This window comes from Ictalurus punctatus, chromosome 20 (assembly GCF_001660625.3).
Source record: "Ictalurus punctatus breed USDA103 chromosome 20, Coco_2.0, whole genome shotgun sequence".
NCBI lineage: Eukaryota > Metazoa > Chordata > Actinopteri > Siluriformes > Ictaluridae > Ictalurus > Ictalurus punctatus.
The window spans coordinates 22,070,227-22,097,726 of record NC_030435.2 but is presented as its reverse complement, the minus strand read 5'-3'; the positions used below and the strand labels follow the sequence as shown (position 1 = coordinate 22,097,726).

The window sequence follows — 27,500 nt, the reverse complement described above, 5'->3', positions numbered from 1 at the left end:
GGCGTGGACTACCGTTTCGTCTCCAGACGTGCCTTTGAAAACGATATCCTCAACCACGAGTGAGTCTCAACGCCACGTGTTTTTCAGTGTTTCACCGTATGCGAACGAGATCCTTCCGGAGCGCGACTCTGTTCTTATGGAAACGAATGACATCGATCTGTGTTCTGATTTCTACGAATTTGCCTCAAAGTCCTTTGCTTTGAGGGCTAACCGTTGTCCTCTGGCACACTGGGATTTGAACTCACCGCCCTACAATCACTAGCGTAGAACCGTAACCCGTCCGTATCCAGGAAGGTTTGAATTCCATTCGTATAATTAGGCTCTTGAAATCATTTTTTTCGACATTGGATCTAGCACAACATGCGGTTAAAAATGCAGAAACGCGCTCTTAAGGCTCTTACAGGAGGAACACGGTCCAGAGTAACCGGGTTGAGTTTAGAATGAGCACCAAATATAGATCTTCGTCTACTAATTAACTTCGTCTACTAATCGCTTTGTCCGTCCATCAAAACCCTTCACCGATATTCTGACCAATAGCTCTGCTTCAGACTTCAAAAGATTCTCCTGGAATTCACATCACACACCATTTTTTAGGGTTTTTTTTTTTTTTTTTTTTTTAAAAAGAGTCGTGACGTTCGTGACCAGAAACTGACAGGAAATATCCACTTGCCTGGATTTCACTCGAAAGCAGACGGAAAAAGTCTAAAGCACGCACGCACGAGCGGCGTCGCGCTCTATCGAACGGATGGACTATTTTAAGCGTCCTCTGCGGTTTGAATGCGTATTTTTGTTCCCCGTTCGTCGGGACGTGGAGCGAGTCATCGTGGTACAGACTCTGGTGAAGCAAGCAGCAAAACCCGAATCGTACCGTACCAGAACAGAGGACTGGAGCGAAGTCCGTGTTTTGAATCCTCTGCAGTAAATTACATTCATCTCCAATAAGCAGAAGAATATCCAGAAGCACAGTTGGAGCCAGGAATGAACTTTGGGAATGGATGGGATGAGGAAATATTCATTCGGTAATCTTCGGTAACCACTTTATCCTGGTTAGAGTCGTGTGTGGCGAATTCTAGGAAATCGAACAATCCTGCCGTATTAATAACGGTAATAGGGATACGAATTAAAATACCTTTTCTGACAGTACTGAAAACGATTCGATTACATGCTAGTAATAGAGTGAAAAAAAAATACATCTTTACCCTTCGGTTCATCTTTCGTACGCCGTGTCCGGTGATTAGTCTCTTACCTAACGTGTGCACCTGTTCCGTCTTCCTCCTCCGATTAGTTTCTGCTTATATACCCTCGTGAAGTCTCGTTCAGTCTCGTAAGCGCACATTACCCGCCTTCTTTGATTCTGTGCTTCCTGGGCTTGCTTGTGTTTTCGTTTTCAGTGTATAGATTATCCTCGTGTTACTGCTTCTGCACATAGCTAGCGTACATAGCTAGCTGTAGCTAGTAGCTTTCGAACAGAAACGGGATGCAGAAATGCATGATTCTGATCGGTCGAATCGGGTTTCTCATCCATGGGGAAATTCAGTATGGAGGATGAGTTTGTTGACCTTTTTACGAACGTTATTACCGCGACGAAACGACGATACCGACACGTATTGTATATAACCATCTGCGCTGTATGTGTTACAGTGCATCCGGAAAGTATTCACAGCGCTTCACTGCAGGTTTTCATCAAGGATGTCTCTGTACATTGCTGCATTCATGTTTCCCTCGATCCGGACTAGTCTCCCAGTTCCTGCCGCTGAAAAACATCCCCACAGCGTGATGCTGCCACCACCATGCTTCACTGTAGGGATGGTATTGGCCAGGTGATGACTGGCGCCTGGTTTCCTCCAGACATGACGCTTGCCATTCAGGCCAAAGAGTTCAATCTTTGTCTTGGTCTGAGAGTCCTTCAGGTGCCTTTTGGCAAACTCCAGGCGGGCTGTCATGTGCCTTTTACTGAGGAGTGGCTTCCGTTTGTCCACTCTACCGTACAGGCCTGATTGGTGGAGTGCTGCAGATATGGTTGTTCTTCTGGAAGGTTCTCCTCTCTCCACAGAGACACGCTGGAGCTCTGTCAGAGTGACCATCGGGTTTCTGATCACCTCTCCGACTAAGGCCCTTCTCCCCCGATCCCTCAGTTTGGTCCTGCTGGTTCCGAACTTCTTCCATTTACGGATGATGGACTCCACTGTGCTCATTGGGACCTTCAATGCTGCAGAAACGTTTCTGTACCCTTCCCCAGATCTGTGCCTCGATACAATCCTGTCTCGGAGGTCTACAGACAATTCCTTGGACTTCATGGCTTGGTTTGTGCTCTGACATGCTTTGTTAACTGTGGGACCTTATATAGACAGCTGTGCGCCTTTCCAAATCATGTCCAATCAGCTGAATTTACCACAGGCGGACTCCAATCGAGTTGGACGATCTCAAGGACGATCAGCGGAAACAGGACGCACCCGAGCTCAATTGTGAGTGTCATGGCAAAGGCTGTGAACACTTATGTACACGTGCTTTTTTTGTTGTTTTTTATTTTTAATAAATTTGCAGAGGTTTCAAACAAACTTCTCTCACGTTGTCATCACGGGGTACCGTTTGTAGGATTTTGAGGCAAATAATGAATGTAATCCATTCTGGAATAAGGCTGTAACATAACAAAATGTGGAAAAAGTGAAGCGCCGTGAATACTTTCCCGATGCACTGTATGTCACTCGACTAGATATAAGCACTTGGGACTGTCCTAAAATATTTCAGGAGGGTTCGACGCCGAAATTCCGTCTGCCCAAGGGTTCCGACGTTGACCGTCCAAGGCGTCGGAGTCAGAGACAAAAGAAGCACACTTTAAAACACTTACACAACAATAAGCAATTTCAGGTCATCATTTAAACAGAATATATATTCCTACAGGAAAATGATGGAAAGATTGCGCCCACTGTAAGAATGATTCATGCGGCGTGAAATGCGTTTTTGCGTGCGTGGCTGAATTTAAAACAGTTACCCGTTCGCTTCGTTTCAAAATCGGATAATCCATGGATTCCAGTGCCAAAGCGACGGATTGGCTTGTTTTCTGCGCTAAACTGACAATCTTATGGAAAACGTTGCATTTCCATGCTTTATCTTCCTCACGAGGCTTGTACAGGAAGTTTTGGCACCCTCCCTCCAAAGAGATGGCCCAGACAGGTGGCTCCAATTTAAAGTGTAACATTGCAGATTAGATAAAAAAAAAGCCGCACAGTGCCAAAATGTCTGGAAGCATGATCTCCTGAAAGTACGCTACGACCTACTTCAAACGATCGCGCTACCCGCTTACGGTGGAAGCCGGAGCGTTATTATCTCAAAACGTGAAACCAGAACACGAGATGAGAGGAGTAAGATGTGGCAGCTCGACGACGGTTTGGGCCGTTTCCCAGTTTCCCCTCGCCGCGTACATGCACGTTTAGATCAGACCGAGAGCTTTACCGCTCTCGCGTGCCACATTTACGTGCGAGCGGATGAGTGCGGCGAAACTGACCACAGTCGAATCTGGCTGCAGTTCATATGACATGCGAGCGTTTCGGCTCCAGTTTCCACACTTTAACAGAGATCTGTCAGTCAAAGGTGATGACGGATCGGGGGCCGAGCTCAGGATTACGTGTAAACTTCCTAAAGCTCTGGATATTCTCGTGTCGACACGGTGTCACGGGTACAACTCTGTAAGGTCTGGCACGTGCAAGTTAGGAGAAGTTAAAGGTATAGTCCTCGATTTCGGTCGTTTTTGAAACTCAAAAACCCGAACCGATCCGGACTAGAACACTTGAAAGCTCGTGCAGGAAATTTTCTGAATCGACAGGCACGTGGACACGCCTCCTCGTCCCGATCGGTTCGATGTTTGTGGTTTCGCTCTTCTGGGAAGATATTTCATTAAAAATGTGTGTAACAAAAAAAAAAAAAAACGTTCCGTCTTTAAAGTTGTAGACTTCGCCTTTAAGGGTAAGACCTTAAAACGGGTGGGTTTAATGGGCGTAGCTTTTCTTTTGTACTATATTCATATTAAAGTCTAGAAAACTATTTATTCTCGCTTAAACTCCCATCCTGAATTTCCTCTCTGAGCAAAAAAATTTCATGGTTTAAAATGAATGTCCAGAGCTACTCTAAGCACTTTATATAGTAGCTCGGGGTTTAAGGTTCTGTGCTCGTAAGAGAGATTATTAGTTCAGATCCCGTGGCTGCCAGACCAACAGGTCCATGGTTATTCCCGTGTATAATCCCTGCTCCAAACTGCCCACGGACAGGTTTATAGAGTACGGAGGACACGGCGGGAATTACTACGGCACCAGCCTGGATTCGGTCCGCAAGGTTCTAGCGGAGCGCAAGGTGTGCTTGCTGGATGTGGAGCCCCATGTGAGTGGTCGAACCTCAGCCTTAAATGGATCAATGGAAGAGAAGCCATGTATTATTCCATAACTGCTTATTAAAGAGTTGGTACAAACATGCTGATCATGACAAGTCTTTCAGATCTGCTACACACACATACACACACACTGAGAGAGAGAGAGAGAGAGAGAGAGAGAGAGAGAGAGAGGACTATATTACATGTCATGTTTGTTGATTTTGGAGCTGAGGGCAAGGGCAGGAATTATGTCATTCTGGTCGGGGAGCTTCTGTCAGCCCCTCTCCAGTTGGTACATTTCCTCTGGTGTGATTATTTTTCACCAGCTTGTAACATTTATAGCAACATTCTCACTCTATTACTGAACACACACCACAGGCATCATATATGAAACGATGGCGCGAGCCTCACACAGCACCATCCTGCACTGCCTTGGTCAAATGTTCCATGAAGTTTTTCTCCTCTTCACGGCTTTGTTATTTTGTATCTGGTGCAACGAGGAGAAATGAAACTGCGGTATTAGGAATTGAAACGGCACGACGGCTGACGAGGGAAGCAGGCACCGGAGTCGGCACGGCGCGGGGGCCCGAATGGAAACAAAAGCAGAGCTCTCGTCAGCACGGCGGATGCCAGTTTAACGATTTAATGACTAACGTAGCAAATATCTCCTAATATGCTAACCAAACTGTTTTCTCGTCTTGTCTGAAGGCTGTAAAGTTGTTGTACACAACAGAATTCAAACCGTATGTTACGTTCGTCAAGCCTCCAGCGATAGAACAGCTGAGGCTCAGCCGGAGAAAAGCGAAAATCCTGGCCAGCTGTGATGAACCGGCGCCAACGCGGACGTTTATGGTAAGGCCAGGTCAATCCGTAATGCTTTCGCCATGTTCGACTATAAAGGAATGTGTCTTTCATTTGTGGAATTGTAGCTGAATTGATTGCCTAACAGGAACACCGGACTCTGTAGGACCGTTTAGTACACAGACCGTATCACACATCGGCACGTATTCAAACACCGGGCCTTTGGGGCAGGTGTCCGCCTAGAGGGCTGTCGATGAGCACAGATTTGAAGCAGATTCGTCCAATACAATGCGGCATAGAAAGACATTCCTGTATGAATGCTGTTTGGGTCTGAATTTGTAACTAATGAACGGTCAGTTAGGTCCTGGATGTTTTGAAACGAAGCTAGATAAGCGGATGACAGAAGCACGGAGAGCCGTAAACCCGCACTAGGTGTGTCGATGGAAAGAAAAAGGAAAGAGAAGCCAGAGAAGGTACATTTTCCCAGATTCGTTGGATTCAAATGCTGTACAAGTACAAGTACAAAAGAATCCCATAAATATAAACAACAACAATAGTAATAATAATAATAATAATAATAATAATAATAATTAGCACCTTCTGATCGATCAGGATAGAGAATGCTATAGTAGCTTCTAGCTAAAGGTGGTAACATTGGATATGCATATATAACAACGAATAGATGAGTTTTAAAACAGTAGTTGCACAGTAGATTGTCTGAAGAAATGCCCCGAACCCCACCCCACCCCTCTCCACCCTCTACGGTATAATCTGCAAGGTCCACATTTCCAACACATCATAGAATATAACGTGGTACCGTGTTGAAATAGTCATGTACACACCAGACATGGAATGCGTCTCAAGTATTTTTTGGGGGGCCTTACTGACTTTTCATGGCAAAGGTCTCCTTTAAAACCACTCCAGGGTGGGCTGCAGGTGTTCTCGGAGAACAACCAAACAGGTTCTCCTGCCCTCTCCGCTGGCTTCGTGGGATTTTTGTTGGGTAGAAAGACGGAAGTTGGGGGGGAGGGGGTTGCGGGGTCTGGATGGAGAGGAACCCCAATGAGAGCCATGTGGATCATGCTGTGATCACCCCAGGGTCTTATTTAAAAAAAAAAAAAAACAACCCTTGACGGCCATTCTACACACCTGGATCTTTCCAGATTCTGTGATTTAACAAAAACTATTTGAACACTGGACTTTGGTCATGATCTAACTCTAGCTCTGACTCCGTCTGTTTTTACGGTCTCCTGACCGATCCACTCCAATCCAATACGACACATGATGTTTCAGCCCCGAAATGAAATACCTTTATGAGAAAGATCCGGACATATTTATGAGCGAGACGGGTCTTACCGTAGCGTGTGCAGTTTTGCGAATCCATAAATCGTCATTTTCCGTTTTTTAAATATGGCGGCCGCTGTCACTGTTGGACCTAGCGCTAGCCTAACAAGATCCACGTTAGCTGCGTTAAACTTAGCCGCACAGTTCATTAATTCCTAAGCTAATTCTGTACAGCTGTGTAACTCATCTCTCCGACACTTTACAGGAGGCAGACTTTGAGGACATGATCAACGCCGCGCAGGAGATGGAGGACAAATATGGCTACTTATTCGAGAGGATCATCATCAACGACGATCTGGCCATGGTGTTCACTGAAATAAGAGCTGGACTGAAGAAGCTTGAAAAGGAAAGGAATTGGATCCCCAAAATGTGGGTTTAAAAACGGTGAAGTGTCACGCATAAGCTGTTTGGTTTTCGCCAGTATTAACCAGACGTGGAAAAAGAACGTAAGATCAGTAACGTTTGTTACTAATCAGTTACTCGTTTGAGAAGAGAATCATCAGTGATGATCCAGACCCAGGGATTTAATGAAAATCCCAACTAAAGGACACAAACTGGATCTCGAAATGGTTTAAACTGCGTAGTTATAGGAAAATAAATCAACAACGTGATAGCGTCCGGACGTGGAGTCGCCGTTATCCGCCTGAAGTTAATTCTTTTCCTTCAACTTCACTTCCTGACCTGTTTTATTCCTCTTAAATGTATCCCTTTATTAAAGAGAATTAAACATGTTTATATCTGATTTTTTTTGGAGTATGTATTTCGAGTAAATCCATCCACAACTGTAATTCTTTTCTAGACGATAGAACTTTTACATGCTTACTATGTGGTAAAAGCAGTAATTGTAATTGTAATCTCAACGATTTTGTGTTATTTTTGACTATATGATACTTTCCACCATGGCACGTTGTTGCCATACGGCAACAGTTTACCAACAACTCCCCCTCAACAACATGAGTATTACTCGAACTAATAAAAATCCATTAAATAAAAACATTTTTTATGTAAAATGTAATCATTCTCGCACTAAAGGATGAAAAAAAAAAAAAAAAAAAAAAAAAAACCCTGACATGTCATTTTTTATCCATTTATAGTTACAGTTATTGCTGTGGAATGTCCTGTAGAAAATCCCCGTGTCGGAAAACTTCATCTCTGATTGTTACAAAGCTCCGACGCTGAAGATTCCTTCCATTAATATTTAATAAATAAAAAAAAATTGAGCGTATCTGTAATTACATCGACTGATTGTTGTTGTTTTTTTCCATCCGTTTATGGGCGTTCGCCGTACAAGTCCCTGCGAATGCGCCGTTACTATAGAAACGATGACATATTAGAACGAGCGCGTTCATTTCTACCTGTGGATTGCAGCTGCACTACTGTCAGAGCTGCTCTCAGAGAAAATGAATCAACTTTCTGGCCAAACGCAATCAAAAATCCAACCGAGTTCATATCTTGCTGTATTAACTACGACAAGGTTATAGAGGACGAATGCGGCTGCTAATTCTACTACGGTCGTCGGTAACGATCTGGCCTTAACTGGCTCTGAACTGGCGGAGCAGAGCGGAGGAAATCGACCGGATTCCGGAAAACATGAGCTTGATGATTAAAACTGTGGAATTCGTGTCACGTGAACCGATGGCGTAAAAACCGTGCGCTGACTCGTTTTTGTCCTGTTTGGACGTATGCGGAGACAGAACGCTGTAATTGAAAGCTGATGAACTGTCCGGGCGAGTTCTTTTGTTTGTTATGATCCCGTTACGTTGTGGGAAATTGCTGCGCTGCACTGGAAAGCAAACGTTCATAATGATTCCATGTCTCGATACCGTTCTCGAACGTAAATGCGCTACTCCTTCACTCCCGCTGCTTTTTTTTTTTTTTTTTTTTGTGTACTGCCATAGCTCATGTTTGGACATTAATTGCAAGCAGACCTAGACTCTCCATAACAAGATGTGTTCCCGATTTGGATTAAGTGGGGTAGAGCAAGGCCACGATCATCGCTCTTAACTCGTGACTACAGGAGTGAACTCTGGATGAAGCCCTCTGAAACACATCCAGGTAGCTTCAGTGTACGTGCACCAGACGTTTCCATCGAAGCACAGACGCATTTCCAATTCGCTTCTGATGCTGAGCATGGCCCGAGGCTTACGATGATTTACATGCATCTCGGTCTTCTGCGTAACGTTGCCTCGGTGTTTAGAGTTGGAGTAATTGATGGAGAAATTGATCCATTACTCCGAAGCACAAAGCACCTCCCGATAGATCAGCATTCGTTTTGTGCGCTTGTACGGAAAGCCAAAAGGGTCAATAGTTATTGAAGTCTTTTGGGGGTTTTTCCTCGGAAGAGTTTGATCTGGTAGAGGCGAGGTGAAACAGAACAGTTGAATTAGGAGCCAGTTGGACTTCTCTAAGCCAGAGGAGGAACTGCTTAGTATATTAAAATAGAATTAAAGAGCGACTAGGGAGTTAGTCGGGTCACTTTGGCTGGATGCCTGGGTGGGACAATGCAGAGGAAAGCCCATTTATACCTGATATATATATATATATATATATATATATATATATATATATATATATATATATATATATATATATATATATATATTTTATGTACATTCGAGCGAGGCCAGAATGATAAGAGAGTCCAAATTATGTATTGAATTAACTGAATTGTTTTTTGTATATTTATTTAATAATATATCCTTGGAGTTTGATTCCAAATCCTATATGTGGCATTTGACCATCAGACGTTTTCGTTTTTGAGGAATTTGTTGGTAGGACATTGGGATTTTAGCAATATTAGCCATAGTATAGTTATTCCTCTAAGAGTAAGGTTCTAAGTATAATGCTTTACATTTTGAAGAAAATCCCATTGAGGACTTTTATCCTTATAGATAAAGCTATAACTTGGTTATCCGGGTCAATTGGTGGACCACGGTAGTGGTCTGTAGTACAGAGCAGATGAATATATACGCAATATAGTCGTTCAGCGACTCTAGTTTTTAAACATGAACCGTTCTGTCATCTGTAGCAGATTCCTTGCTGCGGTCAACCTAGCTAGCTACAGGTCTCGGAGGAAGAACGTGGTAGCCTTCACCCTCCCTGGTAGTCATATAACGGGCTGGGAAGCTCTGAATTAGGGAGAAACTGTGTAGTATGCATTTATTTCCCCAGAGTTCAACCCATGTCTCTTCGGATCCATGTAGCGCTAGTCACTTATGAGCAAAACATATTTGTTTATAGCCATGAGCTATTCACTAATGGTTAAGCTTTACAAGGTAAATGTTGTCACTATTCAATCATGCTAATGGCTGTAATTGGACCTTCAATTGGAAGTTTTAGCTGAATACCCCTGAAGCCCAGCTCCTCCACTCAAATACTATTACGTAAGTCTGGTTTTCAAGTATCTCTACTTTACACTTCATTTTCCTAGAGTTATACGGCGCCGTTTTAGCATCAGGCGGCGTTAAAGAAGTCCTAACGCAGCTAAACTTTAACAGATGGCAGACAGAATGACACTTAATACGCATCACTGTAATCTATCTGCTGCTACACAGACTGTATTTATCAGTGTACGCTAGCTGTTAGCATTCAGTTAGAGTTATTATTAGCACGCTAGCTAACACGTGAGTGATTAGACATAAGGCTGTTGTAAGTCAGTGTTTTAGGTAAAGTTTTAGGTAATGAGACTTAATACCCATCACTGTAATCTATCTGCTGCTACACAGACTGTATTCATCAGTGTACGCTAGCTGTTAGCAAGCATTCAGTTAGAGTTATTATTAGCATGCTAGCTAACACGTGAGAGATTAGACATAAGGCTGTTGTAAGTCAGTGTTTTAGGTAAAGTTTTAGGTAATGAGACTTAATACCCATCACTGTAATCTATCTGCTGCTACACAGACTGTATTCATCAGTGTACGCTAGCTGTTAGCATTCAGTTAGAGTTATTATTAGCATGCTAGCTAACACGTGAGAGATTAGACATAAGGCTGTTGTAAGTCAGTGTTTTAGGTAAAGTTTTAGGTAATGAGACTTAATACCATCACTGTAATCTATCTGCTGCTACACAGACTGTATTTATCAGTGTACGCTAGCTGTTAGCAAGCATTCAGTTAGAGTTATTATTAGCATGCTAGCTAACACGTGAGAGATTAGACATAAGGCTGTTGTAAGTCGGTATTTTAGGTAACGTTTTCCCGCATTCTTCGGTTCCTTGGTAAAAGACGCACTGATTTATCAAAATCGAGACTTTTATTTATTTATTTATTTATTTATTTATTTACTCTTATACTCTTTTAAGTAAAGTTAAGAGTCTACGCTTCTTTTCTACTTTGAAGAAAACGTTTTCCAGAGGGTGTATTCGGACGAGTAGCTGCGTTTTTACTCGGGTAAAGTAAAGAAACATCAGCGTCAGCCGGTGCAGTCTTACGTAGGTAAACTCTGGTAATCGATTTACAATCGTCCGGCGCAGCAGAACGCGAGGAGAACGAGCGGAAGATCTGGAGATGCTTCAGATACTGCACGCGTCTGGTTTTGTGAGGAAAATCGGAGGAAGGCATGGAGCCCGAGGTTTGTGGCTTTACGAGAGGTCAGGTTCCTTTACAGGCTGATGTCATCCCTATTAAAAGGCTATCTGACCGGCCAGGCGGGAGTGTTTTGAATCGTCCACACACGTTCTGTTAAAAAAAGAATAAAATAAATCCAGGCATATGCGCTGGCTGAACCGTGGCCCGTGAGTGTGTTTTTGTCTTACCTCAATAGCTGTTACAGTCATTGTACTCAGCACTGACTGGGGTATATTATTTGTTTTATTATGATCGTGACGTGCGTTTGTTGTCTTGTAGTTTAACGAATTGCATCAGATCCCTAAAGCGTACCTGAGCTCGAGCCAGTACAAAGAAACAATCTTCCATTTTAATGAGAGTGGAACGGGAGTGCTATTAGTGGCCCGCCAGGTGAAAAAGAGCGATCCCAGCACTCTGTTTACACTGTCTAATTACTAATGGATAAGGTCATTTGATGTGAATTCAGGCGAACTGAGCCAAATATAACACTTTAAGGAGGCTGATGCGGTGTGACGAATGGCGCCTGATTTCTAAACGCGTTTAGCGCAGTCACGGCTCACACCCGTGGAGCGGAGACAGTGATCGGTTGAGCTGTTTGCCAGCTCAACCGATCACCAGACATTGATCATGCTACTGAAACCATTTTCAGATGTGCTAATATATATATATATATATATATATATATATATATATATATATATATATATATATATATATATATATATATATATATATATATATATATATATATATATATATATATATATTTAAAATAAATCTGGCCCAGAGACTGAATGGATGAAATGGGTGCCAATGGGCCACACATTCTATTGGACAACATGGTCTGTGTGTGTGTGTGTGTGTGTGTGTGTGTGTGTGTGTGCGCGCCTCTGCTGCCAATACCATGCTACGTTCCTGGACAAGGTTCTTCCAGAAAGTTCTCTCGAAGAAAGGAGTAGAGCTGCCGAACAAGTGTGTAATTATTCAGAAGATAGGTGGGGGGTTTTTTTCTTTTCTTCTTTCTATGAAAATATTTACAGACTATAGATAAAAACCGAGTCGCTCACTTGAGCATAACGGCATATTAACGCTCTCCAAAAAAAAAATTTAAATAAACAAACAAACAAACAAACAAATAAATAAATAATAATAATAATTTTAAAAAAGCCGGTTTCATTTAACAAATAAAATCGCTGCAACTTTAAATGCACTTTAAGGGCAATGTGGTTGGATTTCAAAAATACACTGGATATTTAAAATAAATAAATAAATAGATAAATAAATAAATAATAAAAGTCTACACACCTCTGTTAAAGTTAAAGAAACCAAGATAAATCGTGCCAGATCTTTTTCCACCTTTAATGTGATATGGCGACCAACCAAAATGGTCAATAGAAGAAATGACAATAACCTAGTTGCACAAGTATGTACACCCCCTAACTAATACTTAAGGCACCTTTTACTTGTACTACAGCACTCAGTCTTTTAAGGTACGAGTCTACCAACGCAGCACGTCTTGAATTGGCAATTTTATTCCACTCTTCCTTGCAAAAATGCTCCAGTTCTATCAGACTGTGAGGGGATCTCCTATGCACAGCCCTCTTCGAGTCATTCCACAGGTTTTTTATAGGATTTAGATCCGGGCTCTGATTGGGCCGATCCGAAACACCGATCGCGTTCTTCGGAAACCGTTCCGTGCTTCGGTTCGTACAGACAGCTTCAGATTTTGTGCCAAAACAGATCGGTATTTGGAGCTATCCGTGATTCTCTCTATCTTGACTAGAGCCTCGGTCCTAGCTGAAAAGAAGCAGAACCAAAACACAATGCTGCCACCACCATGCTTCTTTGGGTGCTAAGCTGTCACAAAGAAAACATTTTGAAATACGCCCAAAAAAAGTTCTACTTTGGTCTCTTCAGACCATAATACATTTTCCCACATGATTTGAGGTGATTTAGGCAGGCTTGGGCTTTTATTTTATTTTATTTTCGTCAAATAGGGCGTGGTCTAGCCACTCTGACCCGTAGCCCAGATGTGAAGATGTGAATATGAGAGACTGCTGTTCCGTGCAGGAAGTGGCCGGATATTCCTGCAGCTCCTTTAATGTTGCTGTAGGTCTCCGGGTAAGTTTTCTTCCTGTCTGTTTCGGAGGAACTGTCCTGAACTGTCCTTCTTAATGTCCACTAAGCCGCCCCCATTTTCTCCATCTGTCGATGATGGCCTTCACGGTGTTTCACGGTACATCTAATGTCCTGTCTTTCGAAGCGCTCTCTCGATCTATACCTCCCAACAGTGAGATCCCGTCATTTTTTTTTTGAAGCGCTTTGAGGTTCACGACTTCAGCAGGGAGATGAAAGCGTGAAGACGTTGAGAAAATCGTACCGAAACGGCGGCTGTTTATACGGGGGTTAATCAGAATCCCTCCTTCGATGACAGGTGCTTCGATGTCAGTCTGTTCATTCCGAGAGTCTGGATCAGTCATATTGCACGTGGGGGTTTTTTTCATGAAGAAAAAAAAAGAGAAAAAAAACTCTAAAATGAATCGCCGTTTGTTCGATGAAAGTTAAAAGACCTCAAGTTTACCGAATATGACAGATTAAACAGACGCATGCCTCCGGTTGTCATCACGTCCTGCAGCCAAACTCACGCAATCAGACTGTTTCTATAAAGCCGATGAATCAACGGTGTAATATTGTAATGGCAAAAGGGGGGGGGGGGGGGGGGGGGGGTTCTCTTCAGGAAGCTGACATTTGATTTCAAACATTTCAAGCAGCAGAAACAAGGTTCCTTTTGTACCAGCTAAGTGCTTTATTTAGCGTTTTTATAAACTCGTCCTACTTTGTGGTATCGTAGTGTTTGCCTCGACGCGTAAACGGCTCGGTAATTACGCCCTCCCGGGATCGACCGCATGTGGATTAGAACAAACCCACTGGCCTTCTCAGAGCTTAGATATGTTCTGCACGTGTTCACGCGTTCTGTCCAGCTAGCCAAAACAAAACAAACAAAAAAAAAAAACGAAAAAGGAGGGCAGGTGCGTTCTCGCTCTGGTTCCGATCGCGACGTCTGTTTCGACGGCATTCCTACACGAGATAAACATCCGGATTCTTGTTTTGAAAAAGAAAAAAAAAAAGAGAGTAATAATTTTAAAAAAACGACAACGACGACAACAAAAAAAAAAAACAGCGAGACGACATGCTGCCCAGGCGTGTGATTATTCTGACAGCTGGACGTTTTTGATTAAATACGCCCGTGGAAGCTACGAACGAAAACACGTCAGGCACTCGCGTGCGCTTTGAAACGTGACCGTCGATAGTGTAAACACATTCAAAACCAATTAGAGCGGATTCAAAGGGGGGACCCTCCTCGCAGGGGACGCAAACGAAATCGAATGCCAGCCGAGCGGGGGGACAAAAAACCCCCCCCCCGACGACGACCGCGCCACGTGACTCGGAGCAAATCTGCGTCTTCTGCCATCTTTCTGAACGATTCGGTTGCTTTTATACGAGAACCTCCACAGAAATCTGACCTCACGCACTATAACGGAGACCGACGATTTCTCTTATAGCCTCCGAGTCACAATCAGTAACACTGTGTACACCATCCGATCCCTGATAAGAAGTAAGACAGAAAGAAAACACGAGCCGTTATAGGAAAATAATCAACAACAGGGGGGAGTAATGACGTACAATGAGCTACTCTTACCGCCCTGAAGCCTTATTCTCATTCTTATACAACAGCAATGATCATTTATGTTATTATTAAACAACAATAACGTTGTGTTGTTGTTTTTTTTATCCATTTATAGTTACATTTTATGGAATGTCTGGAAACAAGCTATCGCTTTCATTATAGATTTGTCCTATTTATACGGATTTGGCCTTATTAGAGAAAAAAAAGAGCGCCGTGTAAGTATATATTGTTTCGTGGACATTCCTGAACTATAAACGGATAAAAAGTAAGGTGTGTCGTCACATTAGTTACTAGTGTAAATTGTAATCGTTGGCAAATTGCTCTGTATACGAGAAATAAAAGACTTGTGGACGTGCGGTTTTTGGAAAATAAACAAACAAGGTCACACCATTCGGACATTGATGATTTATTTCCCTATAGTGTAACGTCCGGAAGACGTTCCCGTGGTGGAAAAGCTGAGGCTTTAAGAGCTTTACGCCTGGCCGTTCCACTGCGTTGACACTCCCATTTCAGTTCTCTGCGAATGAGCTGCTATTCTACAAACATTAATGAGCGCGTTTCATATAAATCGAAATAATATAGATTTCCACTGAACCAATCAGAATCGAGACTCCAACTGTGCCGGGGTCAGCGATAGACCGTTCTACACGTGAAGCCGGAACCGTTTCTCATGATCACGTGATCGCGAAGCAGTAAGACCGCCACGGTAACCAGCTCACCGGCTGCTCCCGTACATCCTCTACAAACCTCACCGTGGGGTTTTCCAAAGAAGAACGTACCGACGTCTGCCAACATCATCTAACGTGTTTTTTTTCCCCCGCGACGGACTTTCTCTCAAAAGTGCAGAAATTTAGCTTGGACCGTGGCGATATTTCATTAATCACCTTTCCAAAGCACACAAACACATCATGTAAGTGTAGACTCCATGTTCTCAGGCCTCAGACTCTCACCTTGCCTACCTTCTCCTTCTGCACACTGGCACGATGATGAAGCTACGCTGGAACGCTCTTGTTTTCTTTGGGACGCGATTTTACGGCAACGTCCGACGGGTCGGTATCGGCGCAGGACGTCGGCGTGGCATGCGAGCCGAGCAACAGGCCTGCAACGTTTAATGGACTAGAACCAGAGAGAGCATAAAGAGCCACGGAGACCTCCCATTCACCTCCGACCGAAATCGCTCAGTTGGCCCTATGGCCCAAACCTGGGATTACAAAAATGTGTTTTTCCTCAGCTCTGGCTCCGGCGCTGTGTACAGTATGTATATATTATATACGTACGCTTTGGAAATGGCCGTGTAAACTGCATAATGACCGCGGTGGGATCGGGACGGATCGCGGACAGACCGGCGTTGTTTTACGGCTCTGGTCCGGCGTGCTTGTTAATGCTTTGACGCAGCGCACTCTTTGAGGCAGGGGAATTCTTTGAAACGCGACTTTTTTTCTTTTGAAGGGAAAAGATAATATTTGTTCTTCGTCGTTCGAATCGGCAAGATTGTTAAAGAAACAAAGCTGATTATTCAAGGGTTTCGATTCTCTTCGTATAAACCCTTTCAAACCTGAAGTGTGCATCCAGGCACCGAACGGGCGAGGGCAGAACTGGCTTTATCCCGGGTTTCCTGTCTGTGGTTAAACTGATTCTGGAGATTTTTGGACCGCTTACACTGACAGCCTCGAGTTTACACATTCTAGAAGCAAATTAAAACAACAAAAAAGACATTTGTCACACGGCGTCGTTGACAAGCTTGGATGTATCCTTGACGAAAAGGAAACCTATATTAAAAATATATTAAAAACAAATCGAAAACAGATTGGTGAGTCAGTTCCCATGATGCTCCGTTTTTTTGCGGAAATAAGGCTGCAATTAATGCCCTTTAAATATAACCCTAATGAGGACTATTTATCGTGGTCACAACCAGCATTTCGTCGTCTATGGATTTAGTGAGTATGTTTTGGCATGGACGGGGCGGAACCTGATTTCCAAGGAAAACACTGTTTTATGTGGCTCTTGTAATACGGCCATTTTTAAGTGAGACGTGATTCCGAAAACAGGACACTTCCTCTCCCGGGTGTTCTCGGGTCATGTCCTCGCTAGATCTTACACGTGAAAGAGATACAGGAAAGTGAGAATATAGTGCAGTTTGAACCCTGAAGCAGATATGAACACTGTGTAACTCCGAGAGAAACGGGTCCGGTTCCTCCCCGGTGGCTCTCTCGGTTTAGGTTGGACCTGTGGATTCTCAGCGGAGGTCCGAGTCAGCGACTTTAGCGTTTTCGCTTGTATGAATTCTCAGTGTAGTGATTCAGGGCTGTTTATTTTCCCGATCCGTGAGAGAACCCGAGGCCACCTGGAGCGGCTTTTTACACTCTCGTGGCCCACTTATGGTACGTTTAGAGGGTATTTTCCGAACTGTAGAGGACATTTCACATGCCTTGTACATTTTAATGTCTTCATTCTAATCTCGCGAGCTTCAGAAACTGGTGGCTGCACTAGACACGTGCAACACGCTAGCACTTCCATGGAGCCAGTAGCGTTTCTACGAGGTAGTCGAACACCCCCTGTAGCCTCCTTATGCAAGTAACCTGAAATGAATGTTCTCTAAAAGTTCTCTAGTTATAGCATGATCAGGTCTCTAATATTACTTATATAAGTCATCCGAAATGTCCGGTGGTCTGGGGGAGAAAAACAACAACCTTGGATGTCGATGAGGCTGAATTCTGGGAAATTAGGTTTCTTCCGCGTAGAACACTTCAACTTTAAGAAATCATCAGTACACGTCACGAAAACGACTCGGAAACTGTTTTTATTTACTCTTTATTCTCGCCTAGGTCATATTGCTGCAACGATCGTGTTGAGTCAAGAGTCAGTTTAACAAATATAGTGGTAAAAACAATCAGTCTGCCTAAGGACGGCTAAATCCTCGCTAGATAAGTGCGATTTCCTCACACGTGGCGTAGCAAAATGGACGTGAGCCTAGATGCCGGTTGTCAGATTGGCCACAATAAAATCTTTTTCAAATAAATGATTGTAAATCGGCCGTTTTTGATTCCTCTCGAACCCACGGCTTTTTACTAGGACCGCCTACTGCTCATGAATATTCATCAAAGACGCAAAAAAAAAGCATTTTTTGTTTTCTAGGTAAATAGCAATCGGTTACAGAGCTTAACAGAACGCATCATCAAAGCGTGCGCAGCTCGTAGTATGGCCTAGCTTCGTCACCGTGGTGACACTCGATGCCATTCTTAGCGCAAAACACACATATAGCTCTCAGGACTCTGACTTGAACAGCAGCCAGACTTCGTCTCATAGTGGAAAATTCTCGAACCGCTCTAACTGTTTCGACATATAAGTCGGAAAACTTGGCGTGTCTGCGAGACAAATCGCCTCGCTAGCTGCTAAACTAAAAAATAACTTACAAAATTCCTACGTTCACAGCCAGATGTTGTGTTATTCCACAGTGATGGTGGTGGTGGGGTGGGGGGAGATTCATTTTCTGTAGCGAAATATCCTAATTTGTATGTCTGGTCTTTCGTTTTGGATGGCCTTCTATGGAGGAGGATTATCCTCTCGCTTGTTTAGCTTGGTACGCGTTAGTATATCGGGAGGCCGCCGAAGGCTTTCTAGTCGTGATGAATAGAGTCGACAGTGAAAAGGTGGATGATGAACTCCGAGCCTATTAATCCAAATGAAACACTATAGTCCAGGCCGACGTAAAGTCAGGTAGCGTTGCCCAAATCCTTTCCAAGATATTAATGACCTGATGTATGGAAAATAAATGAATAATCCATACGTTTCTATACTTATCACGTTGGCGCTCTGTTAAGTCGAAGGCCAAGCAGCTGCTTCACACTTGGACCGACGGGAGCTTGGCACGGATACTCACTTCGGGGCTGGAGAATTACAGCGTCATCGTTCTCACCACCTTCCGGAAACTCATTACCGGCTCCATGCCTCATTATGTTCCATTCGGGCTCGGGGCCGAGCGGCCGGAGGGTCACGGATTGACAATAACGAGAGGCGTAATTGCAGGTGCGTTCGTTTCGTCTCGTGTACGTCATTAGTAAAAGACGGAGCATGATGAGTCTTAATTAGTAAGGAATAAAACACTCGAGGCGTGCTCTTATGGGGAAATAATGAACAGAGCGGAGTTAGTTAGTCTAACCACCCTGAAGTGTTTTCTCTCCCTAACCCCCCCCCCCCCCATATAACAGCACATCCTCATATAGTGCTTTATTCCTCATACACCATGGCGCTTTTCTATTTAATAATAAACGTTAGTGAACGACCACTTATGTTATCGCAGCGGTAAACACACCTTTTTCTTTTCTCTCTTAAAGTGAATAACAAAGCGCCGACACTGGAGACTCCTTCTCCTGGCTTAAATGTTAAATGAACGTCTGTTTACAGAAAACATCGCCGTATCGACGATGACTTGTTTTTTTATTCTTAAATAACAACAGTTTTATGTGTCGTATGAGGAGTGTCTACGTGGCATACGTGTTCCTGTGACTAGTGAATAGAAATAATGCTATTATACTATATAATATATAGTTTATAATATACTATAATGTATTAGAAGGACCACTTTAGTATAAACCCCATCAGTGCGTATGCTGATATAGAAAATGAATCAGCAATGAATCAGGTATAAGGAGCACCGAGCAAGACGGCAAGACGTTTTTTGGAGGGGTTTTTTTTTTTCGGGGGGGGGGACGTCCTTCTCCTCTGGTTCATGTCGTCAATTGGGCATGAAAGCCATAAAATAGTACGTGGGCGGAAATCAGCATGGTGCTAAGTAAGGAGAAGTTAATGTGCTACAGGGGATTCCGGTACAGAGTTACGGCTGAACATAAACACACACACACACACACACACACACACACACACACACACGCACATAAAACAGGCCAAAAAGCTTCCAAAGAAGAGCTGGAGTGGGACAAGTGAGCCGGTGGCTGTCGGGTTCGATTATGTCCCGTGGTAACTCAAAGAGCCTGAAGTGGTGTTTACAGGTCTGCTCAGGAACCGCTGAGGAACCGCTCAGGAACTGGTCGATGGAGAAAAGCCTGCGGAGTCTCCAAATATTGAATTATGGATGGGCTTCTTGACTAACAAACATGACCTGATCCATGAAACAAGGAGAAGCCTGTGAGGTGAAGGACACATGTGGAGCGGGAGTCCACGGGAAAGCACTCGGGCTTGGAGGAACATATGGGAACTATTTGTTGGGTTAATGATGCATTAGTATGAAAAGAATGATTGATGGCTAAGTCATAATTATATGATATAGTTACTACAGTATTTAAACACCCAGGGATTTTAGGGAGCACATGTGGCACAACCCTGTGCGTTCGTACGGCAATTCATCAAAGCGAAAAGTCACACCAGGCATTGGCTCTTTCGAATCAGGGTTATTTTTTTTTAAATCCACAAAGTTGCCTTAAAATGCACTGAAATGCATTTAAAAAAAAAAAAAAAAAGGGAGAAAGATGGATAAGCGGATGCTTCTAAGTGTATATCGCATCAATCCAGCTCTTATTTCTCCAATAATATCGTTCTCAGGCTCGAGTCTGGAAACAAGATGTCCATTTACAGCTGTATTACACCATTAATACTCCATTTTCCCTCATGTACAATGTCTCGTTTAGTTATTGCGCCGCTCAGAAAAATCCCGCTTCACAACCCAAAGTTAAATGACATTTCGGAGGCCAGAGCTGGCTGGAGAGTCGAGCTGCCAGAGATTGTAACAGCGAATCTGAACGGTTGTTTAAATCGGGTTTTGAACGCACCCCTTGAAATAACACTGCCTCGAAAAAGGAAAAGAAAAAGAAAGAAAAAAAACCCTGCCGTGATTCTGAACGAAACCTCGCCGTGCTTTCCCGCAAGGTTCGTATTTAAAAGAGGAATCAAAGGCCCGGAAGATTGCTATGCAGAAGGAGGCGAGCGGGTCAGATCCAGACGGCACCGTTATCCGTGTAAGGAACACCATCACTATCGAGCAGAACTCGACTCCAGGATTAACGTAAAATGAAATCTGATGAACGTACACTGAAGGTCACATGACTTCAAATTAAACCAGGTGTGTAAATCTCAAGTAAGGCGAGAAAAGATCGTTTATCCAGTCTCGTCCGTGTCGTTTCCGGGTTGTTTTTTCTAAAAACGTAAACCCTCTCGATCAAAGCCGCTCCTCGGTTAACGGGCAAAGAAGACGGCGCTGATCTGAGCCGGTCATCGGGCTCCGTTTACCGGACCCTGTGCGTGATATTCGGCCGGCGGTGATTTATTAGCTACGAGAAAACATGACGCAAAAGGGACTTCGTGGGATTTAACTTCGGAGATAGTTGATTAGTGATGTGACATTATGAGACGAGAAAAACGCGAGGCTCGCTGGTCACACACATGGAAATGAAATCACGGCAGGCTGGATGAGTAATGTTTCGTAATATTACTTGTTCTAACACTTAAAATGACATTACGAGCTTCGGGAATACGTTTTCCTCATCCTCATCATTTTCTCGTTTTTCTTACTCATTTCTCATATCCTGCATCACCTGCACGCGTTTTTTCCCCTTCGCGTCGTGATACACAAGTAGCTGTGAGATGATGATTATTACGATTAGGGCTTTTATGGGAGGAGTCTCCAGCGTCAGTGCTTTGGAACAGGAAATCTGTAGCCTTGCCTTTTGTCTCAGTGACATGGCAGGGTGCTTTTTTTCTTCTTCTTCTTCTTTTCAAAGAAAGAGAAAAAAACAAGGCTGGTGAGGGAACGAGTGTTTATAGCTGCCATAACGTAAGTGATAACCGGAAAACAAACCCGCTTCGAGGATGTTCCACGACGTTAAAAGTAACTATAAATGGATAAAAATGATATCGGTTTAAAAAAAAAAATACTATTATCGTGAAATTGCTGAGGCGTAAATGGGGGGTTTCTTCCGGGTACGCCGGTTTCCTCCCCCGATACGAAGACGTGCGTTGTAGGCCGATCGGCATTTCCGGATCGTCCGCAGCGTGTGAACGTGTGTACGGTTGTACCATGTGACGGGTCGGCGCCCCGTCCTGGGTGTCCCCCAACTTGTACCCCGGATAAAATAACTGGGCGGAATCTTATTTACGTTTTTAGATCTTAGAGGTGACACGGCAAAACGTGATCTCAGGAGAAATTCGTACCAGTTCGAATGAACAAGGTTCAGTTTCGCACCAGTGAAGTCGTACGATGTCGACCTTAGCTTTTGTTGAAGTCGTGTACGCTGCAGCTGATCGTGAGATCGCTGGACGAAGCGAATCGTTCCGAAATTGTCGTCTTGGGTCCGAGCGATAAGACACAAACGTTACTTTCTACAGCATTTCAAAAACTACGGAGCTCCTGAGGCGACTCTGAGGTCAAATTTCAGGCCACGAGGTAACATTTCGAGGCTATAAACGTAAGTTATCTCTCGGCTACAGACTATTATGATTTTGAAAGCCACGAATTGTACAACTTGAGTCCGAGACTCATTATTATTGTGGAACCTCATACTTAATACGTCGCCTCCAACTAATTACAACTAATGTGAACGGACGAATGAGTCTATTTGCTTTGAGAATTCGATTAAGGTCATGTGACCCTGCTGGGGAAAAAAAAAAACAATAGAAACCTTTATAGAATTTGTAATGGATTTATAGGTTATAATGGGAATTGTGTTGGTTTTAATGGAAACTGTAATATAATCCATGTGGATTTCTACTGGTAATTTGTTGCCTTCTATTTGTGGCATGGTATGTCTAGTGGAAACCATTAAGGACTAACAATGGTAATGGTTTTAACTGGTTAACATTACAAACTGATGGTTGGTAATGGCATTTGTAGTGGAAACCATTAAGGACTAACACTGGTAATGGTTTTAATTGGTTAACATTACAAACTGATGGTCGGTAATGGTATTTGTAGTGGAAACCATTAAGGACTAACAATGGTAATGGTTTTAATAGGTTAACATTACAAACTGATGGTCGGTAATGGCATTTGTAGTGGAAACCATTACGGACTAACAGTGGTAATGGTTTTAACTGGTTAACATTACAAACTGATGGTCGGTAATGGCATTTGTAGTGGAAACCATTACGGACTAACAGTGGTAATGGTTTTAACTGGTTAACATTACAAACTGATGGTCGGTAATGGCATTTGTAGTGGAAACCATTACGGACTAACAGTGGTAATGGTTTTAACTGGTTAACATTACAAACTGATGGTTGGTAATGGTATTTGTAGTGGAAACCATTAAGGACTAACAATGGTAATGGTTTTAACTGGTTAACATTACAAACTGATGGTTGGTAATGGCATTTGTAGTGGAAACCATTAAGGACTAACACTGGTAATGGTTTTAATTGGTTAACATTACAAACTGATGGTCGGTAATGGTATTTGTAGTGGAAACCATTAAGGACTAACAATGGTAATGGTTTTAATAGGTTAACATTACAAACTGATGGTCGGTAATGGCATTTGTAGTGGAAACCATTAAGGACTAACAATGGTAATGGTTTTAATAGGTTAACATTACAAACTGATGGTCGGTAATGGCATTTGTAGTGGAAACCATTACGGACTAACAGTGGTAATGGTTTTAACTGGTTAACATTACAAACTGATGGTCGGTAATGGTATTTGTAGTGGAAACCATTACGGACTAACAGTGGTAATGGTTTTAACTGGTTAACATTACAAACTGATGGTTGGTAATGGTATTTGTAGTGGAAACCATTACGGACTAACAGCGGTAATGGTTTTAACTGGTTAACATTACAAACTGATGGTCGGTAATGGTATTTGTAGTGGAAACCATTAAGGACTAATAATGGTAATGGTTTTAATCGGTTAACATTACAAACTGATGGTCGGTAATGGTATTTGTAGTGGAAACCATTAAGGACTAACAATGGTAATCTGTTTTAATAGGTTAACATTACAAACTGATGGTCGGTAATGGTATTTGTAGTGGAAACCATTACGGACTAACAGTGGTAATGGTTTTAACTGGTTAACATTACAAACTGATGGTTGGTAATGGTATTTGTAGTGGAAACCATTAAGGACTAACAATGGTAATGGTTTTAACTGGTTAACATTACAAACTGATGGTCGGTAATGGTATTTGTAGTGGAAACCATTACGGACTAACAGTGGTAATGGTTTTAACTGGTTAACATTACAAACTGATGGTTGGTAATGGTATTTGTAGTGGAAACCATTACGGACTAACAATGGTAATGGTTTTAATCGGTTAACATTACAAACTGATGGTCGGTAATGGTATTTGTAGTGGAAACCATTACGGACTAACAGTGGTAATGGTTTTAACTGGTTAACATTACAAACTGATGGTTGGTAATGGTATTTGTAGTGGAAGCCATTAAGGACTAACAATGGTAATGGTTTTAATCGGTTAACATTACAAACTGATGGTCGGTAATGGTATTTGTAGTGGAAACCATTAAGGACTAACAATGGTAATCTGTTTTAATAGGTTAACATTACAAACTGATGGTTGGTAATGGTATTTGTAGTGGAAACCATTACGGACTAACAGTGGTAATGGTTTTAACTGGTTAACATTACAAACTGATGGTCGGTAATGGCATTTGTAGTGGAAACCATTACGGACTAACAGTGGTAATGGTTTTAACTGGTTAACATTACAAACTGATGGTCGGTAATGGTATTTGTAGTGGAAACCATTACGGACTAACAGTGGTAATGGTTTTAACTGGTTAACATTACAAACTGATGGTCGGTAATGGCATTTGTAGTGGAAACCATTACGGACTAACAGTGGTAATGGTTTTAACTGGTTAACATTACAAACTGATGGTCGGTAATGGCATTTGTAGTGGAAACCATTACGGACTAACAGTGGTAATGGTTTTAACTGGTTAACATTACAAACTGATGGTCGGTAATGGTATTTGTAGTGGAAACCATTACGGACTAACAATGGTAATGGTTTTAACTGGTTAACATTACAAACTGATGGTTGGTAATGGTATTTGTAGTGGAAACCATTACGGACTAGCAGTGGTAATGGTTTTAACTGGTTAACATTACAAACTGATGGTCGGTAATGGTATTTGTAGTGGAAACCATTACGGACTAACAGTGGTAATGGTTTTAACTGGTTAACATTACAAACTGATGGTTGGTAATGGTATTTGTAGTGGAAACCATTACGGACTAGCAGTGGTAATGGTTTTAACTGGTTAACATTACAAACTGATGGTCGGTAATGGTATTTGTAGTGGAAACCATTACGGACTAACAGTGGTAATGGTTTTAACTGGTTAACATTACAAACTGATGGTTGGTAATGGTATTTGTAGTGGAAACCATGAATTGATGGGCACACCTTATTAAAAACCTTATAACACCATGGATTTACATCTGCAGGTTATTATTAGGTGTTCTTTTGTTTTGTTTTGTTTTGTTTTGCTTTGCTCTGATAACCGTTACTTGACGCGTTGTAAATCTCGAAACAATTCAAAAAAGAAAAAGAAAAAAAACCCCACCCGGCGCGCCAAAACGTGTGATAAATATAGTGGTTCATTCCAGTGTACGTTGAGACAGCATTGAAGACGAGCCCTACGGCAAAATGGCGTCTCGCTATGATGGAAGGGGGTCGGAGAGTCACGCAATAAGGCTAAGTATAACTTTATTTCCTTGACATGAATGGGGCGAATATCGTACGTGTCAGTAGCAATTCGACACAGAAGTTATGTCTAAGCCAATGACAAGGTAATCCGCACGTTTGTCTAGCAGCAGGAGGAGAAAAGTGAGCCATCCTGGCACGGTGCTTATTTAGATAACACATGTGGAGCTGGTTACGAGAGAGCGAGAGCGAGCGAGAGCGAGCGAGAGAGAGAGCGAAACCGAGCACTTTCCGTTACACAGCTCTAAGTGTGAACGTGCTGTTTTAAAAAACTAAACAACCAATCAGATTAACAGCTGCGGCCTCACGAGCCACGACCAGCCAATCAAACGCGGCGGATGAAAAAAAATTCAAAATAAAAATAAACAAAACACGCACTGATCGAGAGATGTTTTCTTCTTTTTCCTGCTTTCTTTAAAGGCTTATTTTCAGACCAGCCTAGCTGAACGGTCGAATTTCATGTCAGTCCATGAGCCGAGTTACGAGGGTCTGGCAGAAGCAAAAGGTCAGGAGTGAAATCCAAAGACATAAATCAATTACAGCAATTATTAAACACGACCAGAACGGTGCTAGACGGAGCGCTGAAAGTTCCTTCCACATTTAACGGGCTAAGAGGCTGTTTCATATCGATCGCATGGCGTAGTATAATTATACACCATCGTTCTATTGTCCGTCGCAGAACGTTCCGGAGTCGGAGCTCGCGGTTTCTCGTCACCTCGAAATTGGTACTGCGAAGCCGCGTCGTCCGGGGTTTTTCATCGAAAACCCTGTCTTAAGAAACACACAGCTGTTTTTACGTGTGTGAGAAAACGTAGTCATGTGGCTGTGGGACATTTTCTCATACACACCGCAGCTATAATAGTGTCTCTGTAATGCGAGGATGTTTTCCAGCTTGACCTTTGAACTTGGCTTAATTGTCAGAAAGTTTCTCAAACCTCATTCAAAGATATCGGCCGTCAAAATATTTTAAAAAATAAAATAAAACAATTTCTGTTTTCCGCACCGTCATGCGTGAAAATCGCAGAAAGATCGGCACTTGGTAAAAAAAAACAAAACAAAACAAAAAAAAACAATTTTAAAGCACGACATTTCGCAATAGTTCCTTGTAGTACATTGGAAGATACGGTAGTGTTTCGATATTAAGGCCCTCATGGTAGCGTTTCGAATTTGTCCGCCGAATCAGGACGTGTTGAGGAACCACGGGGTTTAAAGAAAACATCACATGACCTTCGGATCAAATCACGAACAAGAACGAAAGGTAGGATTGACCGTCGGACCGCCTGAGAATATTAATGCGAAAAACAAGGTTTTTTTTCTTTAATTATTACTACGCATAAACAGTACAGTGTATGGCAAATACACAAGCGGCCCATGTTCCACTTTCACGTCTCCGTCAGCTCACAGTCCAAAGTTATCCTTCAGGTGAACGGGTACAATTTAAACGTCTTCCTGTAAGCGCAGATTAGATTGAGTACAATATCCGCTGTGGCGACAAGCGATGTGGAAATGCAAACCTAGCAGAGATACTAGCACCGGTCTTCCTTCACCTCACCGACAGCAGCTCGAAAGACATAAATCAGAGAAAAAGCTGAGTGTGTCTCGCATCCTGCAAGCTTGAGTGCTCTCCTCGGAGCTCGTAGCACAGATCGCAGGATGCTAACTGGTGGAAAGGCTCTGTGAGATCTCGGAGGAAAAGGGATTTATGATGTGTGCAGCTGTGTTACTGGACTGTACCGCTGCAGTGGAATGTGCTGTCTGGGTTTACTGTGTCACATGGGGATGAGCTCAGTGATCAGCGGACCTTAAACCTTGTTATAATAATAATTATCATCATCATCATCATCATCATCATCAACTATTCCAGTTTTGTTGCGCCTGTCCGCCTCAGATTCCTGTTCTCACCCGACACGATATGATCTTCAGTGTAAGGTGAGATGCTTTTCTGCTCACCGTGAATGTAAAGACTGATTATTGGCGTAACCGTCGCCTTCCTGAGACTCAAACCAGTCTGGACATTCTCATCAGACCTCTCTCATCTGACCAGGTCACAGACCTCC

General features: G+C 42.8%; 2 protein-coding genes across 3 annotated transcripts in view; both read left to right on the top strand.

Annotated features, from left to right (window-relative positions):
• mpp7b (MAGUK p55 scaffold protein 7b) overlaps positions 1-7,917 on the top strand; it is a 45,890-nt gene extending 37,973 nt beyond the window's left edge. The window contains exons 10-13 of one of the 2 annotated variants that reach the window (XM_053673602.1): positions 1-59; positions 4,266-4,374; positions 5,072-5,215; positions 6,714-7,917. The exon at positions 1-59 is cut by the window's left edge and continues 35 nt beyond it. In XM_053673602.1, coding sequence (XP_053529577.1) covers positions 1-59; positions 4,266-4,374; positions 5,072-5,215; positions 6,714-6,887 — 486 coding nt within the window. In that variant the 3' untranslated portion in view covers positions 6,888-7,917. Of the gene's footprint in view, positions 60-4,265; positions 5,216-6,713 lie in introns of those variants that run through there. The other variant, XM_053673603.1, reaches the window with a different exon arrangement.
• Positions 7,918-26,492: 18,575 nt separating this feature from the next.
• The window catches only part of mkxb (mohawk homeobox b), a 17,167-nt gene continuing 16,159 nt past the window's right edge, over positions 26,493-27,500 (top strand). The window contains exon 1 of the mRNA XM_053673610.1: positions 26,493-26,701. The gene's annotated coding sequence lies outside the window, so the exon portion shown is untranslated. The remainder of the gene's footprint in view (positions 26,702-27,500) is intronic.